Source organism: Helicoverpa zea, chromosome 1 (assembly GCF_022581195.2).
Source record: "Helicoverpa zea isolate HzStark_Cry1AcR chromosome 1, ilHelZeax1.1, whole genome shotgun sequence".
Taxonomy (NCBI): Eukaryota; Metazoa; Arthropoda; class Insecta; order Lepidoptera; family Noctuidae; genus Helicoverpa; species Helicoverpa zea.
In genome coordinates, this window is record NC_061452.1 from 4,832,775 (window position 1) to 4,857,603 (window position 24,829).

The following is a 24,829-nucleotide window of genomic DNA, read 5'->3' on the forward strand; positions in this document are numbered from 1 at the left end:
CATAATATCCTGTTTTAATTATTTGTCACATGAGCAGTATCGTTTTGTTATACTCCCCATTAGCGAGGTAACTGTTATTGTAGTTAAACTGTTTACTTCCATCTCAACAGTTCCTAAGTACTGATTGTTGCGTTATTTAATGAAGATTCTGAGAATCGAAGAAACGAATAATAAACTGAATTTTGAATTGCATGTATTCGATGTTTTATAGAAAACATTCAAATAGGTAGTTATCTCGCAAACTTGAATAATTGTGGAGAAGCATGCGGACAAAAAAGGGTCGTAGGTAAGGCACATCGATGGGGATGGAGCCGGTCACAAAAGGGACCTCAGTGTCGGAGGTCTTGTAAACAGAATGTAAAGGAAACGGTTTTTTGTCGAGTCGGAATCGGGCGTCGCCGTCGGCAAGTCCGGCGCGAGCGCAGGTAGGAATTTAAGAATTTCTCTAGCTGTGCCCGCTCCTACCGATATTATCTTGGTTACTTACGAGTACAAACGTTGCTATCTCCGAGCCAACTGTTTGCACAAATATGGACGACCTTTCAGCTTGCATACGTGACTGTATTACGTGGCACATAAAACTATATAGCCTTTTCATGGTTTTTATCTAGAAACCATCGTCTGAGCAGTTTCTGAGATTTTGTTCTTGCAAGAATCACAGCACGTTATCATGCCATTTTTAGAATTACGATGAACTCTTCTAATGGCTATTATCCAGATGCTTTACACATTGTAATTATTCTTGATTGTCATCCTGATTGGATTAACTACAGAGTTCATCTAAAATTAGATAAAGATCAAATCGTACAACATCATATTTTATAGGAATACCACTTTTAAAATATTCAGCAGTTTCAGACCCACCAAACAGGTTTACTAGGCAGATAACATCTGTCCAACTGAATTGTGAGCAGTTGTCCTTGACTAGAGGTCAGCGGACATACAAAATTCACAGTAAGCTAGTCCCCTATACCCACACGGTTTAAGCGATGTACATTGTGCCAGACCTTGAATACGTTAAGGACCAGACAGGTCAAGTGAATTCATGTGTACCTCTTTAATATTAATCGCGTCGAAAACACACACTTTTTCATTTGGGTCATGTTCAAATTTTTACGTGTTGTGTTTGGCGTCACTTTTTTATGTTTCTTCTGTTGTTTTGTTTCTTAATCTTTATGAATTAAGCTTTTTAGCAGTTTCCACGTCGCTAATGGTTCTTATTCTTATTTAATGAGCATCTTCATTATTTTCAATGATTTCATCAGCATTTAGATCTTTATTTAATGCCAATTTGAAGACCATCCTCTTTGTAATATTGAATATTATTGAATCAGGCAAACAGGCTTCTAGTAGTTTCCAACAGTAAGTCAAGATAACATCTGAGGTATCGAATGAGTAAATATTTCAATTGCATTGCAACTTTGTGTTTACTGCCTTGGTAATTTGAAACTCTACGGGTGCATAGTAAATAATTTCTATCTTCTCGATCAAAGTGCGATAGTCCATTGTATGGGAGATATTGTTCTCAACGTGCACTTTCATTTTTGTCATGTGTTAATTCATCCTTACTTGTCGTTGATATTATCGCCTGCATGTGAAGGCGGGATAGATTTTAATGAGTGACAAACGTACCAAAGGTTTTGGTGACAGAATTTAGAACTTGAACATTTTACTGAACCTACTTACTTTATTCTTATTAACAATCAAAAATAATTCAGAAGTCATATGAGTCATCAATATTATAATTATCATACGGCTAAGTTTATTTTAAGTTTGAATTAATTTTATTGATTTTATTATTCATTTAAATTTCAACTTACAACACGTTTTCCACGCATCAACTGGATGAAGGAAGCCGGACATTTGAATAGTTTAAATAAATCAATACATTAATCACCGATACTGCGACTACGACTCTGCCTGCACATAACAATTAGATGAAGCCATTTATATTGGAACAATTGACTGCCTACCACCGTACAATTATGGCAATCACGCGTCGAGTCGCCGATGCACTGCAATGCAAAACAATACCGGTTGCGATCGCCTCAATCTAATCAGATGTCATTTAAATTATTTTGATGTGTTAATAATCGACGGAAATACAAACATGTTTTCCAACACCTTGCTACAACCGCCAAATGAATCACTAGAACTTTACCTTAATTGAAGTACATTATTATGACAGGACTCGTCCTACTAACATAATTTCCGTCAATGCCAATTGACGCCAGTAAAGATAAACTGCAATTTACACAATCAACAGTAAATTTATGCTCCAAGTCACTTTTTATAGTGAAATATAAATGATAGTTGCAATATTTTCCTGTAGCGAAGTGATGCGATCCACGACAAATCGAGTTCCCGCATAAAATCAATCCTGTTTCGAGTAAACATAGTGTGGTCTGTCTAGGACACGTTTCCGCGTCGAATGGAACACGTTTAGCTAAAGTTTGGTTTAGGTCTTTGAACTGCGAAGTCTGGAACTAAATTCACATCTAAGAACTTTAATATTACGTAACAATATAAAACGTTTCTAATAATACGTTTATCTTCCGTATTTTCTTGAGAGACTGGCGAGCCCAAAGATGCTTTGTTTACAATGCGCCGACAAATTTGGACGCGGTTTGTCCCACTTTTCGCTTCGTTTAGCTATCTGACATCGCTAACCTCAACGAGGAAATGTTTCTCCCTTGAGCAGGTTTAAGTGATGTAGTGAATGGGGAAGTTAATAACAGTGTTATATGGTCGGTAGCCACAGCTGGTGGAGGCAAATGAGAGGCATCAAGCCGGGGTAATGGCGCGGATCAGTCTCTGTCGCGCGGCCCTTTTCCATTGCCTAATTAGTTTGAAAGGAGAACGCCTTTTATTTTTTCCGCTGACATAGTTGATCTTTGGGAATGCGCACGAATTTCTGTGGTCGGTGGATTTTGACCCAAAACGGTTCATAAATCACTGCCAAGTGGGAGTTGGCGAAATAATAAGCTTATGTTTTTATGGATGAAAATACCATCATACCACGTTTCATACTGACTTAGATTGACGATTCAATTAAACAATTTAATCCAAACACATATAACACATTAATTTGATACGTCTTACTAAACAGAAATGACAGTTATATGATACTTAATTTGTAGACATTAAAACGAATGAATTCGCATAATTGCCACTTAGTAATAAGCTCAGAGGTAATTTGAGTAATTATGGCGTACAAAATCGTTATTATGAAATCGTAACTTTGTAATTATGTACGTTAGAATATTTTTTGCCACACAAGTTGTTGTTAGGCGCTTCAATACATCACAATTTAATATCAAACTTAAAATTTTGTCTTTGCACGGATATCCGAGTTACACTATTCAATCTTTGTATTGAATCAACGATTGTTCTAGGTATTTCTTTGTTAAAAAAGAATTCGTGTACATGAACCAAAATCAGACTATTACACCATTTTGAACCCGTCAATAGAGTATTCAAAGTGCGGTGTGAATTAGGGCTATAAAATCTAAGGAAGTAGCACAAACTTTTACGTTTTTTGTTCCAAACAAAATACTCATAAAATTTTATGTTTGCTACTGAAGAAAGTAAATATAGCTGACAGGCAGTTTCGTAATACTACAATTGTGACATCATTATAAAAAAATGTATCAAAATTACATTTAAAAAGTAGGCAGTTATACGGACTGTATTTCAGGCGGCCATTGAAATTACATCGTTTATGTAAGCGTTGTTGTAATACTAGTTCATGCGTATCGTTGCACTCAAATCAACCGAGTTCGTAAGTACTTTGTGTGTTTTTGTGAAGACTGCTGAAGCGGTGTAATCGATTTTTTAATTGAAAGAAGGAACTAGGTTTTTATGAAACTGCAAGATTTACTGAAGGATTTTCAGTACAAGATAAAAATGATGAAATGTTTTTTCTCAATTGCTATGTACTAAGTAAATAATTCTACGGTTCAACCAGTTTATTCATGTGTACATACTCAGATCTAAGCTAAAAAGCTTATACCTAAACTATTCAAGCGTTTTAACATTTTCAGATTTTCTGCTCGGATTTTTCGAGTGTATCCGGGTTTTTCGACCGTATGGGCACGATAACAAACGATTGACAACTACGACATGTATAAACGACGACACGTGTAACTACTCAAAACTGCGCATTAAAACACCGTTATGCCCTAAATTGAACTTTCTGCATGCATTTACAGGAAATATCAACGCAATGTATCTTTCATTGCGCCAATAAAGGTCGCATATTTAGGACCTCTCGTGTACCGTAAGTAAATGTCGAGGCAAACACTAAACGTCTCGATATCTAATCGAATGACCACACTTTAATCGATTCTATGTTTATTGCAGTTTCTAATTCGATTCTCGATTCTCGCTTTCCAGTATCGAGAATCGAGAATCGGTATGATTGGAGAGCGGTTGGCGTGGGTGTTGAGACCTGTATTGTATTGTCGTAGGTACCCAAGTTCTAGGGCTTGCAAATATGTCGTATAAAGTGCAGTGACCAATCATGTAAGTAAAGTATTCCGAGAAGGACTACTCCTTGGATGATAGGTAGGTATCTGACAGCTCAATAATTTAGCAAAACAGACCCTAATATTCCCCTCCATTTATTTGCCCTTTTGCAGCCAAGATTACTTTAAAACTCAACAAAATGTCAAATCATGCTTTTCAGACTGCAGTTCAAGAACCAAAGAGCTAGTTAACATTCATATGGTTTTGCTCGTCGTGTACTTTAAGCTGGCAATCAGCACTGCTCACCCACGTACTCCGTAGGCGTTATGTCCCCTACAAGATAACTTCGCCCTACGAACATATTTAACTGTCCTGAGCTAAAACACTTTATATTATTTACAGGACAGCGTAACATCGAAACGGCTACCCTATTACTTATAATAAATAAACATTTTGTATCAAAAAGTAGATTATTTTTGATCCTATCTACACGTATGGATATCTTTAGATGATATTTAAACAGATATTGATTAATAAGATAAGTTGAGGATTTATAGTATTGATTTCTAATACTTACGCCAAGATTAGACATTTAAAATATATAAAAAGTCAAAAATTCTGAGGAATACAGCAAAACATTTTTTTTCATACGCAAGAAAATCTGCCTTCAGTTGTTTTTAACCGACAAAGTAAAAGGTGCATCACCGATTAAAGCACAAAGAACTTGAAATGTTTATATTATAATGACTACAACGCCCACATATTTATCAACACGTACCGTTGACTTATTACGTTAAGGTATATAAGTAGATCGTACTACATATAAACTACATATAGACGCAGAGATGTGAACTCGTGCTAATTCGGGACCTAATTAATCACGGTCATTTTAACAGTCGGTGACAGGACATTCAACGAGCTGTCACCAAGTCTATCGTAAACATTTGGACGAAATACGAACACAGCTTGGATATTATACTCTATTACATGGGAAATAAAGGTTATATTAACGTAATATATGCAGGTACCTAGAACATATTATGTTTTTGTCAAAATAAAGCTTAGTAAACAGCCCTTGAAATGTAGTAAGCTTCCGTAAGTCAAACCAGAATGAACTATGGTGATTTATTAGAATTGACAGCTTTCCTATAATAAACAGCAATAAAAAATAAACTGTTAACCTGCTAGAATCTTATGAACATTTGTCCAATCAAATGACAGCTACTAAAAGCAATTTCTCGTTCGTTTCAAACCTAATTTCTCAAACACAATAATTGTTAGTAAAAACTGTCATTACATGCATGAACAACGTTAATTAGGACGCTCGAACGCTACATAATGACACTAAGTAATCGCTTAATGATTTTTAAGTAGTTTACGCACAAGATGAATGGCAATGATCGAACACGATCGCCTTCAACGGGTAGCAAGATCAAGAACTACTGTATGACGTAAAGAAAATAAACAAACTAATACTTATAGACCGAAGTTCGCTATCACGGAGGCAGGAAGAGTGGAGTTACCATAAGGCAGGTAGGTCAGGCGCCTTCTTCTAGGTCAACTGTGTAAGTTGAGCGTAATGAAAACGATCAGATTACTAGTAAACTAACGAGGCTTTCAGGTTCCTTAACACATCTGTCAAAGATTAATCTTGATTGATTAGTGTTACAGTTAAAAAAATGGCCATATCCAGTAACGTTCCTTGTTCCCCGAACTCCAGCATTTTGGCGCGGTATTTTCTTAGGAGATTTGACATTATGACATCTCCGCTCCGTATTTTGTTCTCCATGTCCGCTATATATTTGTGTAAAATATGGGTATGGGCACCTATAGGGCAATTCCTTCTTTCAACGCCAAGTTTGTGCGTATTGTTTATACATGTGCTGAAATGTTATTTAACAGAATGTAAGCAAGGTTAACATGATTAACCAATAGGTACTTGTATCAAAGGTAGGGCTGTCAACTTTATTTAAAATGCATGTTAGATATATTTTCTGTATTTAATGAATCAGTGTTCGTTCTTTTTTATTAAACAGTTAACCATTTCCAGTCCTTTATAGATTAATATTGGAATTTCATACAATTAGAAAAGTCTGATTCTATAGAAATACATACATTGTATAAAGGGCTTCTAAGTTTTCATTTAGGCAGCCCTGGACACGTGTTTTACCGGGAAAACTGATTGTTTCTATAAACCACGAATATGTTTACAAGAAGGTGATCGTACGCGTAAATATGAGCGCACGCGCAGCTGTAAATATATCCTTGACAATAAACTATAATTATAGGCAGTGCAAGTCTACGCTAATTTTGGAACCGTGCGAGTGAATGAAATAAACCACTTGCTGAGGGGTGGGAGAAAACATTCATTCTTATTTCTATTGACGAAGATAATATGTATTTTCTTTCATAACAGAGTGAAAAAAATCATCAGAATATGCATTGCTGTAAATAATGTATGCACTTATTTGAATACTACTAACAATACGACCCCTCTACATATAAAGTACTCGAAATTGAAACATAAAAAATGCAACATACCACCCCATCCTTTAAGAGCAATCTTCTTCACCACAAAAAACATGAATCAACCTCCCAAAACAGAGAGCATAAACATCCAATTTTATTTTACGACCGAACATTAGGCGACACAAATAAATAAATAAAAACATGGCAATAAAAATAATGTGGGACACCCTTTACAACCCTTCCCGGAATATTGTCGTAAAAGGGATGCAGCGGTGACACTCAACGATATAGTTAACTAACAATTTCGAAACGATAACCGATTATACCCGCATTTTGACCACCAGTAATTGAGTCCCAATTGGGTAATCGATAAATGCCAATAACTTAGCTTAACTACAACCATTTATTATGAACAGTTTTAAAACATCTAAAAATCAGCAATCAATCGTAATATTTCTTCCACAATCTTGATCTTCAGCAGAGTAAAATTGCAGAATACATCCCATGTTTTACGAGCGCATACATCCTAATTACATCTTCGGTATTACAGTTAAACAAGAAAATATTGCACTGTATTTTGCTTGACAGTGTACTCGACCCGCCTACCCGTATTAACGTAGCCAGCCATATTGAGAAAATCAACGTTCTAAGCGTGTTTGTCAACTTAAAGCGCATTCTTCTGTTATCTTCGCGAATAAATTACAACAGTAACATTTCTGACGAGTGTAACGGTTAAAAAAACACTTAAGTTTTGCATTTTTACACATTTCATGCAAAGTTATTTAAAAGAATGTCCCCACGTATGTCATTTTAGCATACAAGCTGAGTAAATTTTAAATATTTAACCCAATTTATAAAAGATGTGGATAGATTACTTTAACTATAAGTCAACGTAAGAATCGTTTTATAATCAGTCACACTATCACTCAGTTGCAATAAGAATGTCTTATGACGTGTGGTAACTAAATCGCATCATACGTTTCTTGTCAACAATAAAAAAGAAAAGTGCAGCACTTTCCTCCGACGTTTATTGACATAAACAAGAGTCAATACATTGGTATGTCTGCCTGATTAATCCTATCACAAGCACAGCAGATTCATCGTTTTCGAATGACAATATTTGTCTAACGAGACGATCAATTACTGTGCATCTTACATTGTTCACGTGCTATTAAATACAAATAGCTCATAAAAACAGTAATATTACTAGTGGTATATCAAGACCAAGACTAGTTTCGAACTCACTACACACTCTGAAATCTTAAGCTTGCCACAAACGCTGTCAGAGATAAGTTGCGGTCGTTGATAACCTTCAAAATGCGTTATCATTTTTCATGCCCGCATTTTTATTATAATTGTGCGTACGCGATATGGTATCATGTGAATTCGAAAGGAAGTGCCTACATATGTACCTACAATTCGTTCAATATTGTTTGCACAGCTGTTTTATTGCTTCAGCATTAAAATTTGCATGTGCAAAGAACCGGTTAAGTTATTCAATTACATTATTGAACATGACACGTGTCCCCTTTGTGCAATAACCATAAAATGAGAGCAAATTAAAAGCCATTTTATCTTGTATCTTAAACAAAGTCTGACGTAATATGTCAGTATTCGCGTAACCTGCCATTTGTCTAAGGCTTAAAAAAACATAGATAAACATCGCACCATATAACGAGATAAACAAGAATCTTCGCTGGTTTTGGTCGGCAACTAAAACTCGTCACGTCTGTGCGCCGCCTTAAACGACACGGAAGGAGTTTCTTCCCTACACGGCCACGACTGGGATATATAGCGGCTAGGAAACAGGTCCCCAGGAACGATAATAGTGGTCGTAATAGGCTAAAATAGCTGTGTGCGTGCTAGAGCCAACATTAGGGGGTCCGGCGACCACTTACGATACCGCCTGGCAGCTGTGTTCGTGCAATCATTTCGCGTACATTGCTAAATTGAGACACAAATGTGAGTATATTCGACCGATCTTTTTTCTCATAAAATATATGAAGTTAACCTTCACAAATCTGTCTTAGTTTTAGTGTTATAAATACAAAATAAATCTACCATTTTATTATTACAAAAGGGTTTGGCAAATCACGCGACCTATCTAATCACGGGTTAATCAACATAATTACATTTCGTATTCAACGTAACACAATCCACATGTGCTCAATTTGACCTGTAACCCTTCTACTAATGGAGTATAAACTATTCTTACAACAAATTCATATGAAACTATAAAACTTAAAATTATACTGAGATTCACAATCGATCCATTTCACATCGACACTTCAAAGGTTTTATTTTATTAGACTTCAATTAGGACGACAATTTAAATCAAATGAAGAACTAGCACAGCTGAATTCTATCTGATTGTAGTCTATATCAGATCACATACAATTTATACTAACATAAGTATAAGTTGAATTTATTGGCTTTATTTTATTATATGAAAATTACAATCTATAGTAAAATTAGCGCATGTAATCTCAAGTTAAATGCAAAAACAAGACCGAGTCACGTGCAGTGTCGACTTTGAGCTAATACTATCAAGAGTCACACTTGACGGATCTAATACTTACATATTAACTTTAATTACTACTATTTTCCTATCACAAACAAGCATGCCGCTAGAAAATGTAAAAGTAAATCTAGACCTTACAGTTATTACTATAGAAGCTTTTTTTAAATGCCGCTTTTAGGCTATAAATCAACCGATGACAGAGTAAATAAATCGCGGATTTTTAGCTACAATTTAAAGTCGAATAAAATATAAGAAATGGGGTCGATCATAATCATCATTAGCACTTATTGACTATAAAATTGATGAATGATAAAGTTGAGACTTGGTTATAGTTATCGTTTGAGTTATTAGTTTCGAAAGTGGCAGCCAGAAGCGTCTGGCTGCTGAAGTGTCCTTTGTTCGAGATTTTTTGTGAACACTTGACTGTCTTCATTAAACTATCAAAGAGCTCTTTGTTGGCCACCCTGGGAAAGTTTATGAAATTCTAGATATCTCTGACCATGTTTTGATTGAATCGTACGCTATGTGTACTCGTGGGTATGATTTGGTGATACAAAATCAATATTTGTTCCCCAAGAGTATCGTTATCATGAGATAAGTGATGTCACAGCGTTGTACAAATTACAGATTACATTTTGGCGCATTCAAATCGTTTTCAGTTGCATAATGTTGGCGTAGGGATTTCATTTCTATTTTAGAATTTGCTATTTGTGAATGTATTTATGGTGCATCTCTGCAGATAATAAGATTGTAGATTGTGTCAAATTGTTTGATATTTATTATTTGATTAAACTCTAGTTTTCAATGCCAAAAAATCTGCAGCATTTTCAGCATATAGAACATAAGGATAGCATGAGTTAGTAAAATTCCTTGTAGGTACAGAGCGCAAAACCTTAAGGTGTGGGACTCAGCAATTTACACTTCAAACGTTTACACAGTGAAGATAAGGCTTTATCAACAAACTGTCAACAACGATATCTGTTCGTGTATTTATCTTATTATTAATTAGTTTGTCGTTCTCAAGAACATAATTAGACATTAATGGAATCAATTACAAGTAGTCAAAGGTGCACAGTGGCTCCGTTTATCGCGAAACGTGATTTGCGATTATGCTTGAAGATAAAGCGAGGGATATGAGTATTTTTTACTTAACTGTGGGTGTAGCGTAACTGAAGAAAATATACTGAAAGATAACTATAATATGAAAGATGTTCATGTTAATGGTATTTACTCTCTTTATGTCTCAATTCAATCATTTTCGTCTCATTTGGTTGAAGAGAACCAAATGAGGTTCTACATACGTCATCCAGGTCGCTAGAGTTATCAGCGTCACAATACTCACTAGAGACTTGCGCGAACGCACGATACACCTTATACAGTATGACGTAAGTACACAATTTGATGTTATAATGTTCTGTTTCACATAATTCGCGGTTTTACTACCTGACGTTAGCTGATGACGTGGTCTGTGTAACGCAATGGACTTTGAAATAGTTTTTAGAACATTTTGTAGCCTATAGAACTGTGTCTTAACTGCCATAACTGCCTAATTTTGTTGCCAAGGGGTAGTGGGTAATTGGGTTGAGGAGGTCAAATAGGCAGTCGCTCCTTGTAAAACGCTGGTACGCATCAGGTAAGACTGGAAGCCGACCGCAACATAGTTGGGAAAAGGCTCGGGAGATGAACTACTGCCAAAGTATTGTGCACATGGTACAAAAAGTCAATATTGTTGGTAGTCAGATAAGACTTTTTCTATTGCTAAGGAAGTTTCTAGAATCGACTCAGCAGGCAATTTGTCTTTTAAAAATATTAATTCACATGTAGATACGGAGATAAGAGCAGTTTTAAGATGACGAGTGGTAAGGCTTGATTGCGTATCTATAGTTCTCAGAATAACGGTTTTTTATCCAAACGATAGTAGTACAGAAAAATAAGTAAGTAGTTATTCTTAGTATTATTCTTTTGCAGCCATTCGTTTCAGTTAAATTTCTAGCTATTACTAATTGATCACATTTAGATATCTTGGTGATAAAATTACCTACTTGCAAAAAAATGCTTGAAACTTAAATGTATAATATTAACCAATTTAATTTAAAGTAGGTGTGTGACACACAAGCAGCAAAAGCTAACCTATTAATATTTATAAACGTCAGTTCTAAACAGCTCACAGTCACACAGAACTTTACAAACAATGGAGTTATTCCTTTGTTTTGCTGGTGAGATGCGCCAACGCATCACTCAGTCCATTTTATTTAAAATAATGGTAATAAAACTTATCATGACCATAGTCTGGCAACGATTACAATCTGCCGCCCAATAGAGGCATAATGGAATATCTCTGGTATGTTAGTATGACCCATTAAGGTTGGGCGCACCTTTCATATGATGCCCCATTTGCGCACCTTAGTGAATAGGTAAGCCCATACAAATTCAGTCACCCGTACAGGACCGCACTAATTTAGCCGTCATCGTTTTTCACGACATATTGTTGCTGACATATCAATTTTAAACTTTAAAAAGTACCAAGTAGGTAACAATGTATTGAATTTAATCTGTTGTTAGATGAAATTGGATAATTTGTAACTAGCTAGCGTCAAGTCTATGATAGTGACGTAAAGCTATTATTTTAAATTACAGCGAGGATGTCATTTTGGGACGTTTTTGTTGTCTCGTCCCAAGGTCTGAAAATGAAGGCTTGTGATATTGACCTTAAGAATATCCGTCACTTGAAATACACACAAAATTGCATAACTATCAATATTCATATGATAAGTACGCGGCAGTTTTCCTAAACTTTGATCTGAGCATTTAATTTGAAATGGAACACGTTTCAGGAACAATAAGTAAAACTAACTTTCAAAGTTTCTAATGACTAAATTCAAAATGCTTTGTTTCTTTACTATTAAGTAAAAATCTGAAAGGATTATTTGAACCATAATTAGGCTGATAATATTCGCAGGCAAAAATTGTATGTAGGTATTTAAGTACCGAGCTACGCATGTCATACTATATGCCATATTATACATTTTATACACGATGACATCACAATCCAGCTAGCGGTGAAAACAATGGCTGTATGATAGACCTACTTACGTTACGCTAATCAGATTAGATACGCCTATTACTATGATTTCGAAATTATACATTGCAACGCACCTACACACACAGCACTAACTAAGTATAGTATTTATCTACCTACTTACTATAGCAACGTTTTTACTAGGTGAGAGTATAAAATAAACCAAACATTTATATTCTAATTTTGGATTAGGAATAAGATACACGTTTCACCTTGACTTTACAATCAACAGCTTCGATTACGTTTCGTAAATGTTATCCAATATTTATTTTCACTCTTGAATTTGTAGATTCCGTAGTGTCTAAATCTAATTTATTAACGCAAATACTTACCAAGTCGTTTTTTTTTTCGTATTTTTACAGTATTTAGGTAATAACGAAATAAGTTTTGAGACCTAAACAATCATAAAACAACAACAAATATCCACACTCCGATGAGATTTATTCTAAAGTAATCTATTCTAGATTATCACATTTATCACATACACAATAGAAATCTATCTCATAATAAGTTATAATTCTTTAAATTAATTAGAAAAGCTAACAAAGGCTTTGAATTTCATAATAACTTTCACACGATTAGTGTTTGTTAACTTAATAGACATAAAACAATATACATGAGCTCGATCTAGGTACCTACCTTTTATAAACCAGACTAACATTTTAATCATGCTAACATCTCATGTGAAAATATTAGCATGCATTCATAACACTAATAAATAAATAAGCATATAAAATAACTAATGATATATTTAGAGAAATTGCGTTCTATAATAATTGCTCAGTGCTGGTGGTACATTTATATATATATCGATATAGGTTTACAGAACAAGTCGTTGTGTCCACTGGGGACGCAAGATAACAATACCGGTACGTATTAATATCTCTACGTACCTATACACAAGAGTATTCTGACCAGTGGGACACTAGATATACTAAGTGGGACACGTTCCAAACGAATTTCGATCCACATTGAACATAGACTGTAGCAAAAGATTTCAATCAGTATTACCTGACATTATTCATCGCATGAAGACCTAATGACACCATTTTTTGCACTGCGCATGAGCAACTGTTGATACAAATTCGCGGACCAAATTATATCGAGCTGGGGGTGAAAGTAGTGCTTTCACTGCATTCAACGTTCAGATAAAATAATTTTTAGCTCGTGACATTCTACGAGATCATGAGATAGCCCACGTAAAAGCCCTAACCGGTGTTTAAAATTGATACATAAAACTCAGTTGTCACAAACGTACCGCCCACTAGCAATAAATTAACATTTGTAATATAATAACGGTGTTTAAACTAAGAAATGACTGCTCTACATCGAGTAATATAAATTGACAGTGACAAAATTAAACGCTTCGCATTAGTATTCGTCTAACTGCTGCGATAAAAATGATCGATGATTAAAGAGGTACTGGTGCTGCATGCATTTTATAGTATTCATTTTTATTGTTGAAATATATAACATTATGTAAATCATGCTAAACGTTCACCAAACTATGGATAGCAACGTTCTACAGTCGTGGTATTGGTTTTAAATAAATCATTGGTCACGATCGTCTAGAAACGTCAGTAAATTCACAAGAATTCAACAACTGTTAGTGTAAATAGCTAATAAATATTGAAATGTCCTTCGTTTATGACTATTTGAGTTCTGAATTAGACCTTATGCAACAAGTCGTAAGTTGCTTTTTAAAAATATATGTTTAGCCGTGAAATTATCATTTCCGCCCCAAAAAAAGTTAATAGCGTTGTTTCGGTGCAAATTTTGTCTACTAGTATGAGATCGAATACGTTGACATTATAAAATTGAATATAAAGTCCAATCCATAAAATTAAAACGAGACTAGTCACTTGACAATAAAATAATACAAAAAGTTGAAGATACGAATAAATCAGAACACGAATGCAATTAAAGTCAACATTACTCGGATGAAGTAGTAGAAATCTATCAATAGGAACATTAAGAAATTGATAAAGATGAGGCACCGTCTAATCTTGGAGCGGCGACTCTCACAAATGACCCGTGTCTGGAAGCCTAATCTGAGCACATTAGCTTCGTCGCTATCGAATATTCACCGTACGAGAGGCATGTCAAGACTTATAGGTACAGCTTGCCATCCGGCTATTATCATGGCGGGATCGGAGAAAACCAATGGCACTCACCTACGACAGCCAGATACATTAACTTCGTGCGTTCCCATATACGGCTAATTCGAAATTGCTTACTCTGATACGGTTAAGTGGAAATTCATTTTAGTTGAAGATTTGCTACGTCTAATGGTGTGTTTAGCTAAGTTTTGATGTTTGTTTTCTCTTCGAATCCTTCAATTTCGATTGAATTTGAATTCTGAGATGCGTAATTTCCGTGTATCTAACGACCATAAAATTTTATCTCGTACAGACCTACGATCAATTGAGGCTCTTTCAATAGTATTTTTTTATTTGCTAATCAAATCAATTATCTTATTCCAATATTTCCGAAGTCAAACTTACATAGTCAGTGTTCAATTCCACTTCAAATATCTGCTAACGAAGGTAAACGGAGAGCAGATTTCTTTTTATAAATTCAGACAAAAAACAATGTATCGGCAAACATAATGATAGCCAAGAATCACTAGCAAGTCTGCAATCATGGCAATTCAAATTTTTATTACCGGTAATTTGACTTTCCGTTCCGAATTGACGCTTGTAAATATTTTTTATCGTTTGTACAAAGATTAGAATAAAGAATCTGCGTGACTGAGATCTTCAGGGGGTTATTTAAATTTTGTGTTTAGGAAAAACACGATTGGTTTTATATGAAGAACAACTGGATCGCCAACCGCAAATTATATCGATGCTATGCTATGTGATCCCTCTGTGCGCCTGCGTCATAAATACTCTCTAAAGACCTTGTATGATAACATTGCTGTGATGGACTGCGTCCTCTGTGCATTTAATGCAGGCGAGATAAATCATTCACACAGCATGTGCAACAATTATTGTATTCCACAATACAACAGCTGAACTGAACACATCAGGGAGGCGTTTCTTGTGAAACTGCACAGATGTACAAAACAACGCTATCTTATTTTCAAGCCAAACAGACATTAAGTCGACATCCATTGTCTGGCTTCCTGAGCCTATAATGGTAGATACGTATTCGCACAATACACGTCGAAATATTATGATTAAAATTTCGTGTTACGCAAATTCGGACTGACCAGTGATTCATCCGTCAACGCATGTAATGATTACGAAACTGTCAGAAGATTGAGAATTCGGACTCATCAATTACATTAAACTCATGTTTGTGTCAAGTACCGAGTTGATAAACGTGTGGTACTGCACCAGCTAGCCTCAAAAATCAACCATGCGTGTGATTCATTCTATGAGCAACGCATCAGTACCTTCGGTCTTAAGATGACGTTAATGTAAACATGAAGAATCACTGCTACAGAACGGCCACTTTTTAAACAAATGGTAAACAGTAAGTACTCGTTCTTGAGGAAGTAATCTGGTAACCTTGTCAATCCCACAGGGCATAGCAGTAGACACGGCATTCTACGTTTGCACCTGGCTCAGCTGTTAAGAGTACTTCAATCCCCCTATAATATGATAGTAATAAGCAGGGGGTCCTAATAGAAGTGAAGACCGTTGCGAATGTCTTAATGCATGTTGTTTGAGGAAATGAAGCGGTAGGGTAACTCCATGCCGGTGGTCGGGAGGTTAACCGTAAGCGTTCAATAATCATGCTACTATTACCGCGATACCAGAGGTGCGCTCGCGCTGCTTGCACTGTGGATCAACACATTATAAGCGCTAGTCATAATTTGCATTATTATTTTTTGTTGAGAAAATAGTGACGATGTGTTCTGAGATCGTTAATGTATGTAATTAAATATTGAAACAATGAAGTTATTGTTTTTATATTTTCAACAAGTAATTTTGTTTTATGACAATAAAAACAGCGATCATGCTTCTTTGGCACAATTATCCTATTGACTTTGGCAAAAAATATAACAAAAAAATAACCTTCATAAAATCACATCTTCAATGGAAAACGGATAACTGTAAGATGAAAAAATCTTTGTCGGTATTTTTCGTCATCTCGTATCTACTTCGTTGGTAAAACTGACTACACAATAGCACATAGACCAAATTAGAAAATATTCAAGTACCTTTTATTTGTCAGTCATTGCATACTTAGGTACATTATTTTTATTTAAAAGCCACATTCAATTCGTGGGTTAAGAACTAGAGTAGCGTAAGGGCAAAAATACAAAAAAAAATTTTTTTCACCATTCGTTTATTTAATCCCCATATTTTTATGTGCCAAAAAACTGGAACGATGTAGTGTGTTGATTGCTTAGTACAACAATAACGTATATAAAAAAAAGATATTTGTTTATTGCCAAAATGAAGTGTTTCTGCTTACAATAATCTTGACATTATTTTCTCAAAAAAATTATGAGCACAACGATCGTAACTCGATTTACAGAGCGAATAAGACACCAAAATATGCCTTCAATGTAATCGCTTAAATAACGTATCTTGCCATACGTTAATAGCGTAGAAAGTTTGATTATGTAAGCTTAGTTTGTTTCGTGCCAAATAAACGTAAAGTACCGTTACTGTCCTTGTTTCGTAAGCTTCCGTAATTTTTCTTCCTGCCAAAAAAACGTAAGGGTGGGATACGCTACTATGGCACTAATTTATGGAACAGCTAAAATGACGTATGTCAACCAGTTTTTGAAAAATAAATTTTATTAAAATGAAACCGTATTTTGATTGACCAAAAAGTTACATTATTCTGTAGCCGATAAATAAAGTTTTATTATTAGTAAAAATCAGATATCTAACTACTATAGATTTACCCCACAAAAAGGGCTATAAAATAACAGTAGGTAAATTTGAGTTGTTTTCGGGCTCTCCTGAGAAGTTGTCATTTTGGCCTTACGCTACTCTAGTTCTTAACCCTCGAATTAATGTCCGCTAAATTATTCAAGAAAACGAATAATATATTTTTTCTACATTTGACTTTGACCGTGAGAATAAAAATACGAGTACTGAAAAAAGTACATTACAAAAAAAATAATAATATATAATTAAAAGTAATGATTTGCAATCAGTTTTACGTGTTTATTGAATTTAAGATACTGCAAAGAGGTACTTGAACTGAATGTAGGGAAATCGGAAATATAATCGTAAAACGTTGAAAGTACAGGCTACGTATAATATTTATTGCTGATTGCGATTCACGATAAGATTATCATTTAGCTGTAAAATGTAGCTATGGACATCACTATTAATCGGTAGTTATTCAAACATTTTAATTATCCCACAAAGCAATTTCCGATGTACACACGTTAAATTGATTTATCTCTAACGTCCCAATAACAAAACTCGTTTTTAGTTTCACGCAGCAATCAAATATTGAAAAAATATAAGTTGGAAACACAATGTCGGAACCTTGGACACGTGTGAACTTTGTGTTCATCCAATGACACACAAAATTAAACAAACTAGTATTTACGTAAGATCTAACATTAATTAAATACAAACTTATTTAAGTTAAGTAACTTTACAGAAACATTACCCGAGCACCACCTATACAATAGAATTTTAATTGGTATACGTAGGTAGTCGTCAAACAATAATCGGCTTGCAAATTTATTTAACTAGGTATTCTAATTCACGATGAGTTCGATCAACAAGTTTTTGTTAACACATGCGAAAAAAAGAAATGTTTAAAAATACTTACCAAGGATATCGTGCAAATTACAAAGTATTCGTATCGTTTACTTCGATTCGTTATCGAATGCACGTTGCAAGTCCTCGCCAATTTTTTCCCGGATCACTCAATCTCGCTCACTGTCGCACTGTCACTTTTCAAGCACGGCCGGCTTTTTTTTAAAGTTATCACGGCAAAGTGTGTGCCTCCGTGGGAACGGTGCGTGGTGTCGATTCGATGGGTCGGTGCGGACTGGCGGGTCGCCGCTTGCCGACCGCCGCCGACTCCGAAACTTGTGTTCGCTAGACACAGAATAGGGGCTTGCTGTGCATAATCGTCACACTGTGCACCGATATGATCCAACTTTTATTGGGAATCATTAAAAAACTGGTTGGGACCTTCAATGTCTACACAAACCACTTTATTTTTAATTCTGTGTTTTCTACAAAACTTAGATTACAATTTGCGGTTTTTAGAACTTATCTTCGTTGGGCAATTTATGATTATGATGCGCATAATTTTGACACATTTTCTAAGCAAAAACCAGTGAAAGCATTGACCGAAACATCGCGTGAATATAATTGAGTCCGACTAAACCGAGGTAACATAAAATATAGTGTTCATCAGCCGCTGATATTTGCACTCTGGCACATACGCCGGCGCTGGATTAACTAACACTGTGTGTAATTGTGGGAATACGCTGCGTGCTCGGTTCAAGATCGTACGACAATCGCACCACCTCGGCTATTCGCGCGCCTTTTACTAAACACATTTTTTTTCTCTCGTTCACAGATGCATCAACTTTTTGGAATGAGACTGTTGTTGTACAAACGTGTATAAAAACGCGTTCAGTATTATCATTTTTGTTGCCGGCGCAGTTATAATAAACAACGTCAACAAGATAACATTTATTGTCAATCAACGTAAACATGAACAACCTAATTGATGTCATATTTGATAAATTAAATTATTGTTATTTTGTATGTGTGTGTGAAAGAGAAATTTTACAACAAAAAAAACGTCTTTTTATTACCTATACAGTATTTTGCAACTAATTGTGACCATTGTGCACTTAAATATGTAATTTATTTGTCCATATATAAATTTTCTATTTTAGTCTTAAGTGTATGAATCACTTTCTTATCATCTAAGAGGTGGTTAAGATAGATATAATTCCGGAAACAGTTTATCAATTGTATAGACTAAATTGTTATTTTATTAAATCAAACTTCCCTTGTTCTGAAAAACCATGCAAGTGATAATTTGTTGTGTGGGTATTTTTATTGTGAAATTTTCGTGAATAATTAGGTTTGTAGTCATTTAAGTATAGATAAATGAGTTTTGAGGAATCTCAAGAGGAAGTTATTTAACAATAAAGTAGTGAAACTCGTCATAACATACCATTTTAGCAACCTATATAAAAACCCATTTAACCAAAACCTGACTAATAAGGTCATCAATAGGATTTCGCTGCTCCTCGTTGATCGAGTGCTCACCAACTAAACATAGATAGGTACTGTGAAATCCTATAGTCGTGGACAGTGATATCAGGATCATCAATGTACGGAGCATTGTATTTAATCTGTTTTATGGCAAAATAGGGTACCTACCTACATATCTGCCGTCATTAATTGTGATAAAAGAAAAAAATGCATTCTTGTTTTCACTATTAGTCTATTGCTCCACAGTCCACTTATGGACTTCATATCATAGCAAGTACCTACTTATTAAGTTGAAATTCACAAACACGAAATTTGAAAACGAGGAAACTGTGCTCTTAAATACCAATGCTATCCAATGGATCTGAAGATTACTTAGCATTAGCTGTTCATGCTAGTAGCTGACCCTAACCCAGTTGTAAAAAGACGTGAGCAATACCTACAAAACATCACCTACGTAGGTAGACAAATATGGCATATTCAACAGATTATTTATTAGCACTTTAATTGATTTCTGATTGGCTTAGAATCAAAATAAAGTGGCGAGACAATTACTTGATGATTCAACAAAAGTATTTCTAAGTCAATTTTTCGTAGCAGCATTTACATCATTTCAACATCATAAACAGTTTGGAAAAGTGTCTATACCAAGCAATTAAATCCAACGTAGTTTATTTGTATGGAACAAAAGAAGTCTTGTATTATTATCGGTAATATTTTATTAGCAATTAAGCACTTTTAGTTGATAACATTCAGTCTCTGAGAGCGCAGTATTGAGATTTCAATGTCCACTGAACGATGTCACTACAAATGAAACAAGCAATGGGTTGTATGAAGAAGTTTAGGTAATATCGATGGGAAAATATGTTTCTATGGAACCTTGGCTTGTGGAAGCTTATTACATTTGCAAACGTAAACGTGCAGTTATTTCTCATATTCGATAAGTAAGTATTTATGTAGGTGTTTGGCTATTTGAATAACTAGGACCAAGTAGTCCAACTCGTGATTTTTTTTTTCAGTACAGAATTATTATATTGACCTATTTCTAGAATTTGATTTATTTGATTGCGCTAAAAAATATTATTACAAAACCAAAAAATCTGTGTGTATCAAAAATCTTCGTAGTTTCTTATTTCGATTTCTGCTTTATGAAAAAATAAACCTTTTTTTTTTTATTTATTTATTCCTTTATTTTAGGCAACTAGGGCCCATTTTTTGCTAAGGAAGTCATAGTATGAAATTTAAAATAAACTGTCCTCACAAACCAATCGAATTTGGAGCTAATCAAGAAAAAAGGGACTCTGTCAATTCCAAACATGTATAACAGAAAATAGGTACACGTGCAGAAAACCTACCCAATCATTATAAATCTGAATGTCTCATACAAATTGAACCAGCAGCGCTGCCAGATCTTTTTTCAAGTCGGGATTTTGGACATTTTTGAGTGTAAAAAGGACGATTTTTCTGCCGAATACGGCCCATAGTAAACGGTTTCACACGTGCCTCGAGTAAACTACTTTACGTAGTCCACAAATTAGCACAAAAGTAGTGAAATTTGTGATAAAAGGCCGAATCAGTTACTCAAGAAGATACAAAAATAGCTTGCGGGTTTTAAAAGTAGTTGAGGAAAATAAGCACCCAGTGGAATGAAACAGAACGCAAATAATTTTTCAGCTATTTTACTAGTAATCTGCCTCTACGTTCAATACGCCCTCTCTTTCTGAACATGCCGCACGCACGACAGAGATCCCCTAAAAAGCGGGACCAAGCCTCTCCTGCACATTTATGAAATTTAGATTAAATATCGGGATTTGCCAACAGCGGGACGTCTAGCAACACTGATTGAAGACTGTCCTGTTTATACTTGTTTACTGGTTATATAGGGAAAAGTTTATCAATAAGTGGATCTTCACGGGTAATTAATTGATAACCGTGATCGTAAGAGTCTGTAGGTTTGAGGATAAATCAGTAGGATAAATAGGAATAGGTATGTATTGACTTAAAAGATTGATGTTCAGATAGGCTTTTTATATTCTATTACACACATCTGATTGTCATCAGATAAATACGGAGTATATTGGTTAATCAATTCATTATCTTATCTTGCAGTATATTTGCACTATTTATACTCTGTCTCAGGACGAGAACGACTATTACGGTTTCAAGAGGACATCTTGCACATCAACAATGTAAGTGATTTTATTTATTTAATTTTTATTATTTTTAATCTGGGCTATGGTTGCTTGTTTGTTTGTATGTATAGAGTTATTATTTTTCCTGTTAATTTATGACCTAGTTATAAATAAATACAAGCTATTGTATTACTTTCCTTTGTATTGTAAAAAGCAGTCAAGCTAAAATGAGAACTTTAAGCACAAAATTTTACAAAAAGTATTATCATAATTCGTGAATTTTCAGCATGAAGAGCTTCATTCTCATTGCACTGTTGTCAACGTTGTCAGTCTGCCTAGGCGCAGCTGTGCAGCGTTCCCAAGCTCCCGTAGACATAGGAGTTTTGCAACCTGGAGATTGGGTTATGTCTAGGTGAGTAGCTGTCTTCATCTCCCTAGCATTTTGTTCGCCAATGTTGTGGTCTGCTTCCAATCTAACCTGACCAAGACCTATACATATACTAGATTTGAGTAGGCACTAACGCCAAAATGCTATTTCTAACATCCGTAAAGACTGGCTCGAAAATCTACAAAGTTTTGATCAACTTTGCAAGAGAGGCGTGTGTCCAACGGTTCCAGCAGTGCTCTCTACGCTTTAATTTCTTATTTTATTATCTTGTCATTTCTACAAATTTAATGGTGTATTTTTTTGTTTTCTTCCAGCGCGGAAACTCGGGCCAACCCACTAGAGGGTTTTATAACCTCAATAACTGTGCGAACTCGATTACATCCTAAATACCAGGTGAATATGCTGAGGCTCATCGATAGAAATCCAGCCCAAGGAGCTGTAATTTCAAGCATAGGAGGGATTGGAACGAACGAAATCAGCTTTATAGTAACATCTCAGCCCAGTGACGGATTTCATATTAGTTCTCAGCTGTGGGGACAGGACATAACCGAAGGGACAGGCGATGTGCGCTCCTTAGAGCCTGCAGAATGCACAATGACAGTGGATAATGGAAAAACTGTTCAAACTTATAACTGCAATGAAATGATTCACTGAAGTCAACAGATTGTTCAATAATTATATTATTGGAGTCAACTGATTGTTTATCAATTATTGGAGTCAAATAAATTGTTCATTCATTATTGAAGTTTTTTATTTCAATTCAATTCAAATATTTTTACTCATTTTAAAACTATCATATAACAGCATAGAAAGTACCTTAACTGGACCTCGTTACAAATCAAGCACTAAGTTTTAATCATCTTCACCAATCTTCAATATAAAATGCAAATTGAATCACATAGTAATGATTCCTCTATACTTACATGGACATTTCGAATTCTAATTAAAGATATTTGGAATATAAAGGAACATAAATAAATAAAAATGCCTTTTCAAAACTAGGAAAGGACACAAGTTTATGAGTTGTTGATAATCAAATAAGCTTATAAGGTTACTTTGCCGCAGTATGTTTGGATTGAGAAAAGAGTTAAACTTTTTCCATGACGCCATACAGTGAAGGTGACAGACCATGTATCATGGCCCTGGGTCTCAAAAGGTCTCTGGCTATTGATTAGAAGCAGTTTAATTGTTCAGAAATTATTGCATCACATAAAATTGTCCATTAATAATTGGAATCAAATAATTTGTTCATTATTCATTGAAGTCAAATAAATTGTTTATTAAATTATTGGAGTCAAATAAATTGTTCACTCAGATCCTAGTTTCAAAATATGTTTTAATTTGTAGTCACAGTAGCAGTAGTTTGGAATGAACAATAAATTCTCTTCACAAAAAAAAAAACAAATTTGGTTTTTATAAAAGGGCTATCGGTTAATTCCAAACATGTTGATGCCGCAGACATCACCGACCAACCGACTCAACCGACTTGCGCGAAGACTCGACGAATTCCAACCACCGGAGCAGGCTGGGTTTCGGAGCGGATACGGCACTATAGACCACATCCACACAGTGCGGCAGATTATACAGAAGACCGAAGAGTATAATCAGCCCCTGTGTCTAGCATTTGTGGACTATGAGAAGGCCTTTGACTCGGTTGAAATCTGGTCTGTTCTGGAGTCCCTGCAGCGTTGTCAAGTAGATTGGCGATACATCCAAGTGATGAGATGTCTCTACGAAGCCGCTACAATGTCCGTCCAAGTACAGAATCAGCAAACAAGGCCCATACCGTTGCATCGAGGAGTGAGACAAGGGGATGTTATTTCCCCGAAACTGTTCACTAATGCAATGGAGGATATGTTCAAAACGCTGAACTGGAAAGGACGCGGCATCAACATCAATGGCGAACACATCTCTCACTTGCGATTTGCTGACGATATCGTCATCATGGCGGAAACGCTGCAGGACCTACAACAGATGCTGAACGACCTGGCTGAATCTTCTCTACGCATCGGCCTACGGATGAACTTGGACAAAACCAAGGTCATGTTCAATGAACATGTTCTACCGGAACCGATTGCGATACACGGCGCCGTTCTCGAAGTTGTTCGGAAATATGTATACCTCGGGCAGACATTGCAGTTAGGTAGAAACAACTTTGAGGACGAGGTGAATAGGAGAATTCAGTTGGGTTGGGCTGCATTTGGGAAGCTACGTCGAGTCCTAACATCGTCGATCCCACAGTGCCTAAAGACAAAAGTCTTTAATCAGTGCGTCCTACCTGTCATGACTTACGGAGCCGAAACGTGGACACTGACGGTACGGCTGGTCCACAAGTTTAAAGTCGCTCAGCGGGCTATGGAAAGGGCTATGCTCGGCGTTTCTCTGAGGGATCGCATCAGAAATGAGGTAATCCGTCAGAGAACCAAGGTCATCGACATAGCCTATCGAATCAGCAAGCTGAAGTGGCAGTGGGCTGGCCATATTAGCCGAAGAACCGATAACCGTTGGGGTAAACGAGTTCTAGAGTGGAGACCGCGCCTCGGCAAACGTAGTGTAGGACGTCCTCAGGCACGGTGGAGTGATGACTTGCGCAAGACGGCTGGCAGGAGC

General features: G+C 35.7%; 2 protein-coding genes across 2 annotated transcripts in view; one reads left to right on the top strand and one right to left on the bottom strand.

Annotated features, from left to right (window-relative positions):
• The window catches only part of LOC124633105 (protein windpipe), a 50,120-nt gene extending 31,587 nt beyond the window's left edge, over positions 1-18,533 (bottom strand). Inside the window, exon 1 of the mRNA XM_047168231.1 lies at positions 18,291-18,533. The gene's annotated coding sequence lies outside the window, so the exon portion shown is untranslated. The remainder of the gene's footprint in view (positions 1-18,290) is intronic.
• A 3,251-nt stretch (positions 18,534-21,784) lies between these two features.
• On the top strand, positions 21,785-22,959 carry LOC124630506. The gene is made up of 3 exons (XM_047164448.1): positions 21,785-21,888; positions 22,118-22,243; positions 22,534-22,959. Exons 2-3 carry the CDS (start codon positions 22,119-22,121, stop codon positions 22,871-22,873), a joined length of 465 nt encoding a protein of 154 aa, XP_047020404.1. The 5' UTR covers positions 21,785-21,888; position 22,118; the 3' UTR covers positions 22,874-22,959.
• The last annotated feature ends 1,870 nt before the right edge of the window (positions 22,960-24,829 follow it).

Bases quoted from the DNA above. Each gene is read 5' to 3' on its own strand.
- LOC124630506 (XM_047164448.1), top strand. From the start codon at position 22,119: ATGAAGAGCTTCATTCTCATTGCACTGTTGTCAACGTTGTCAGTCTGC. The intron at 22,244-22,533 runs GTGAGTAGCTGT...GTTTTCTTCCAG, and splicing joins GGAGATTGGGTTATGTCTAG to CGCGGAAACTCGGGCCAACC.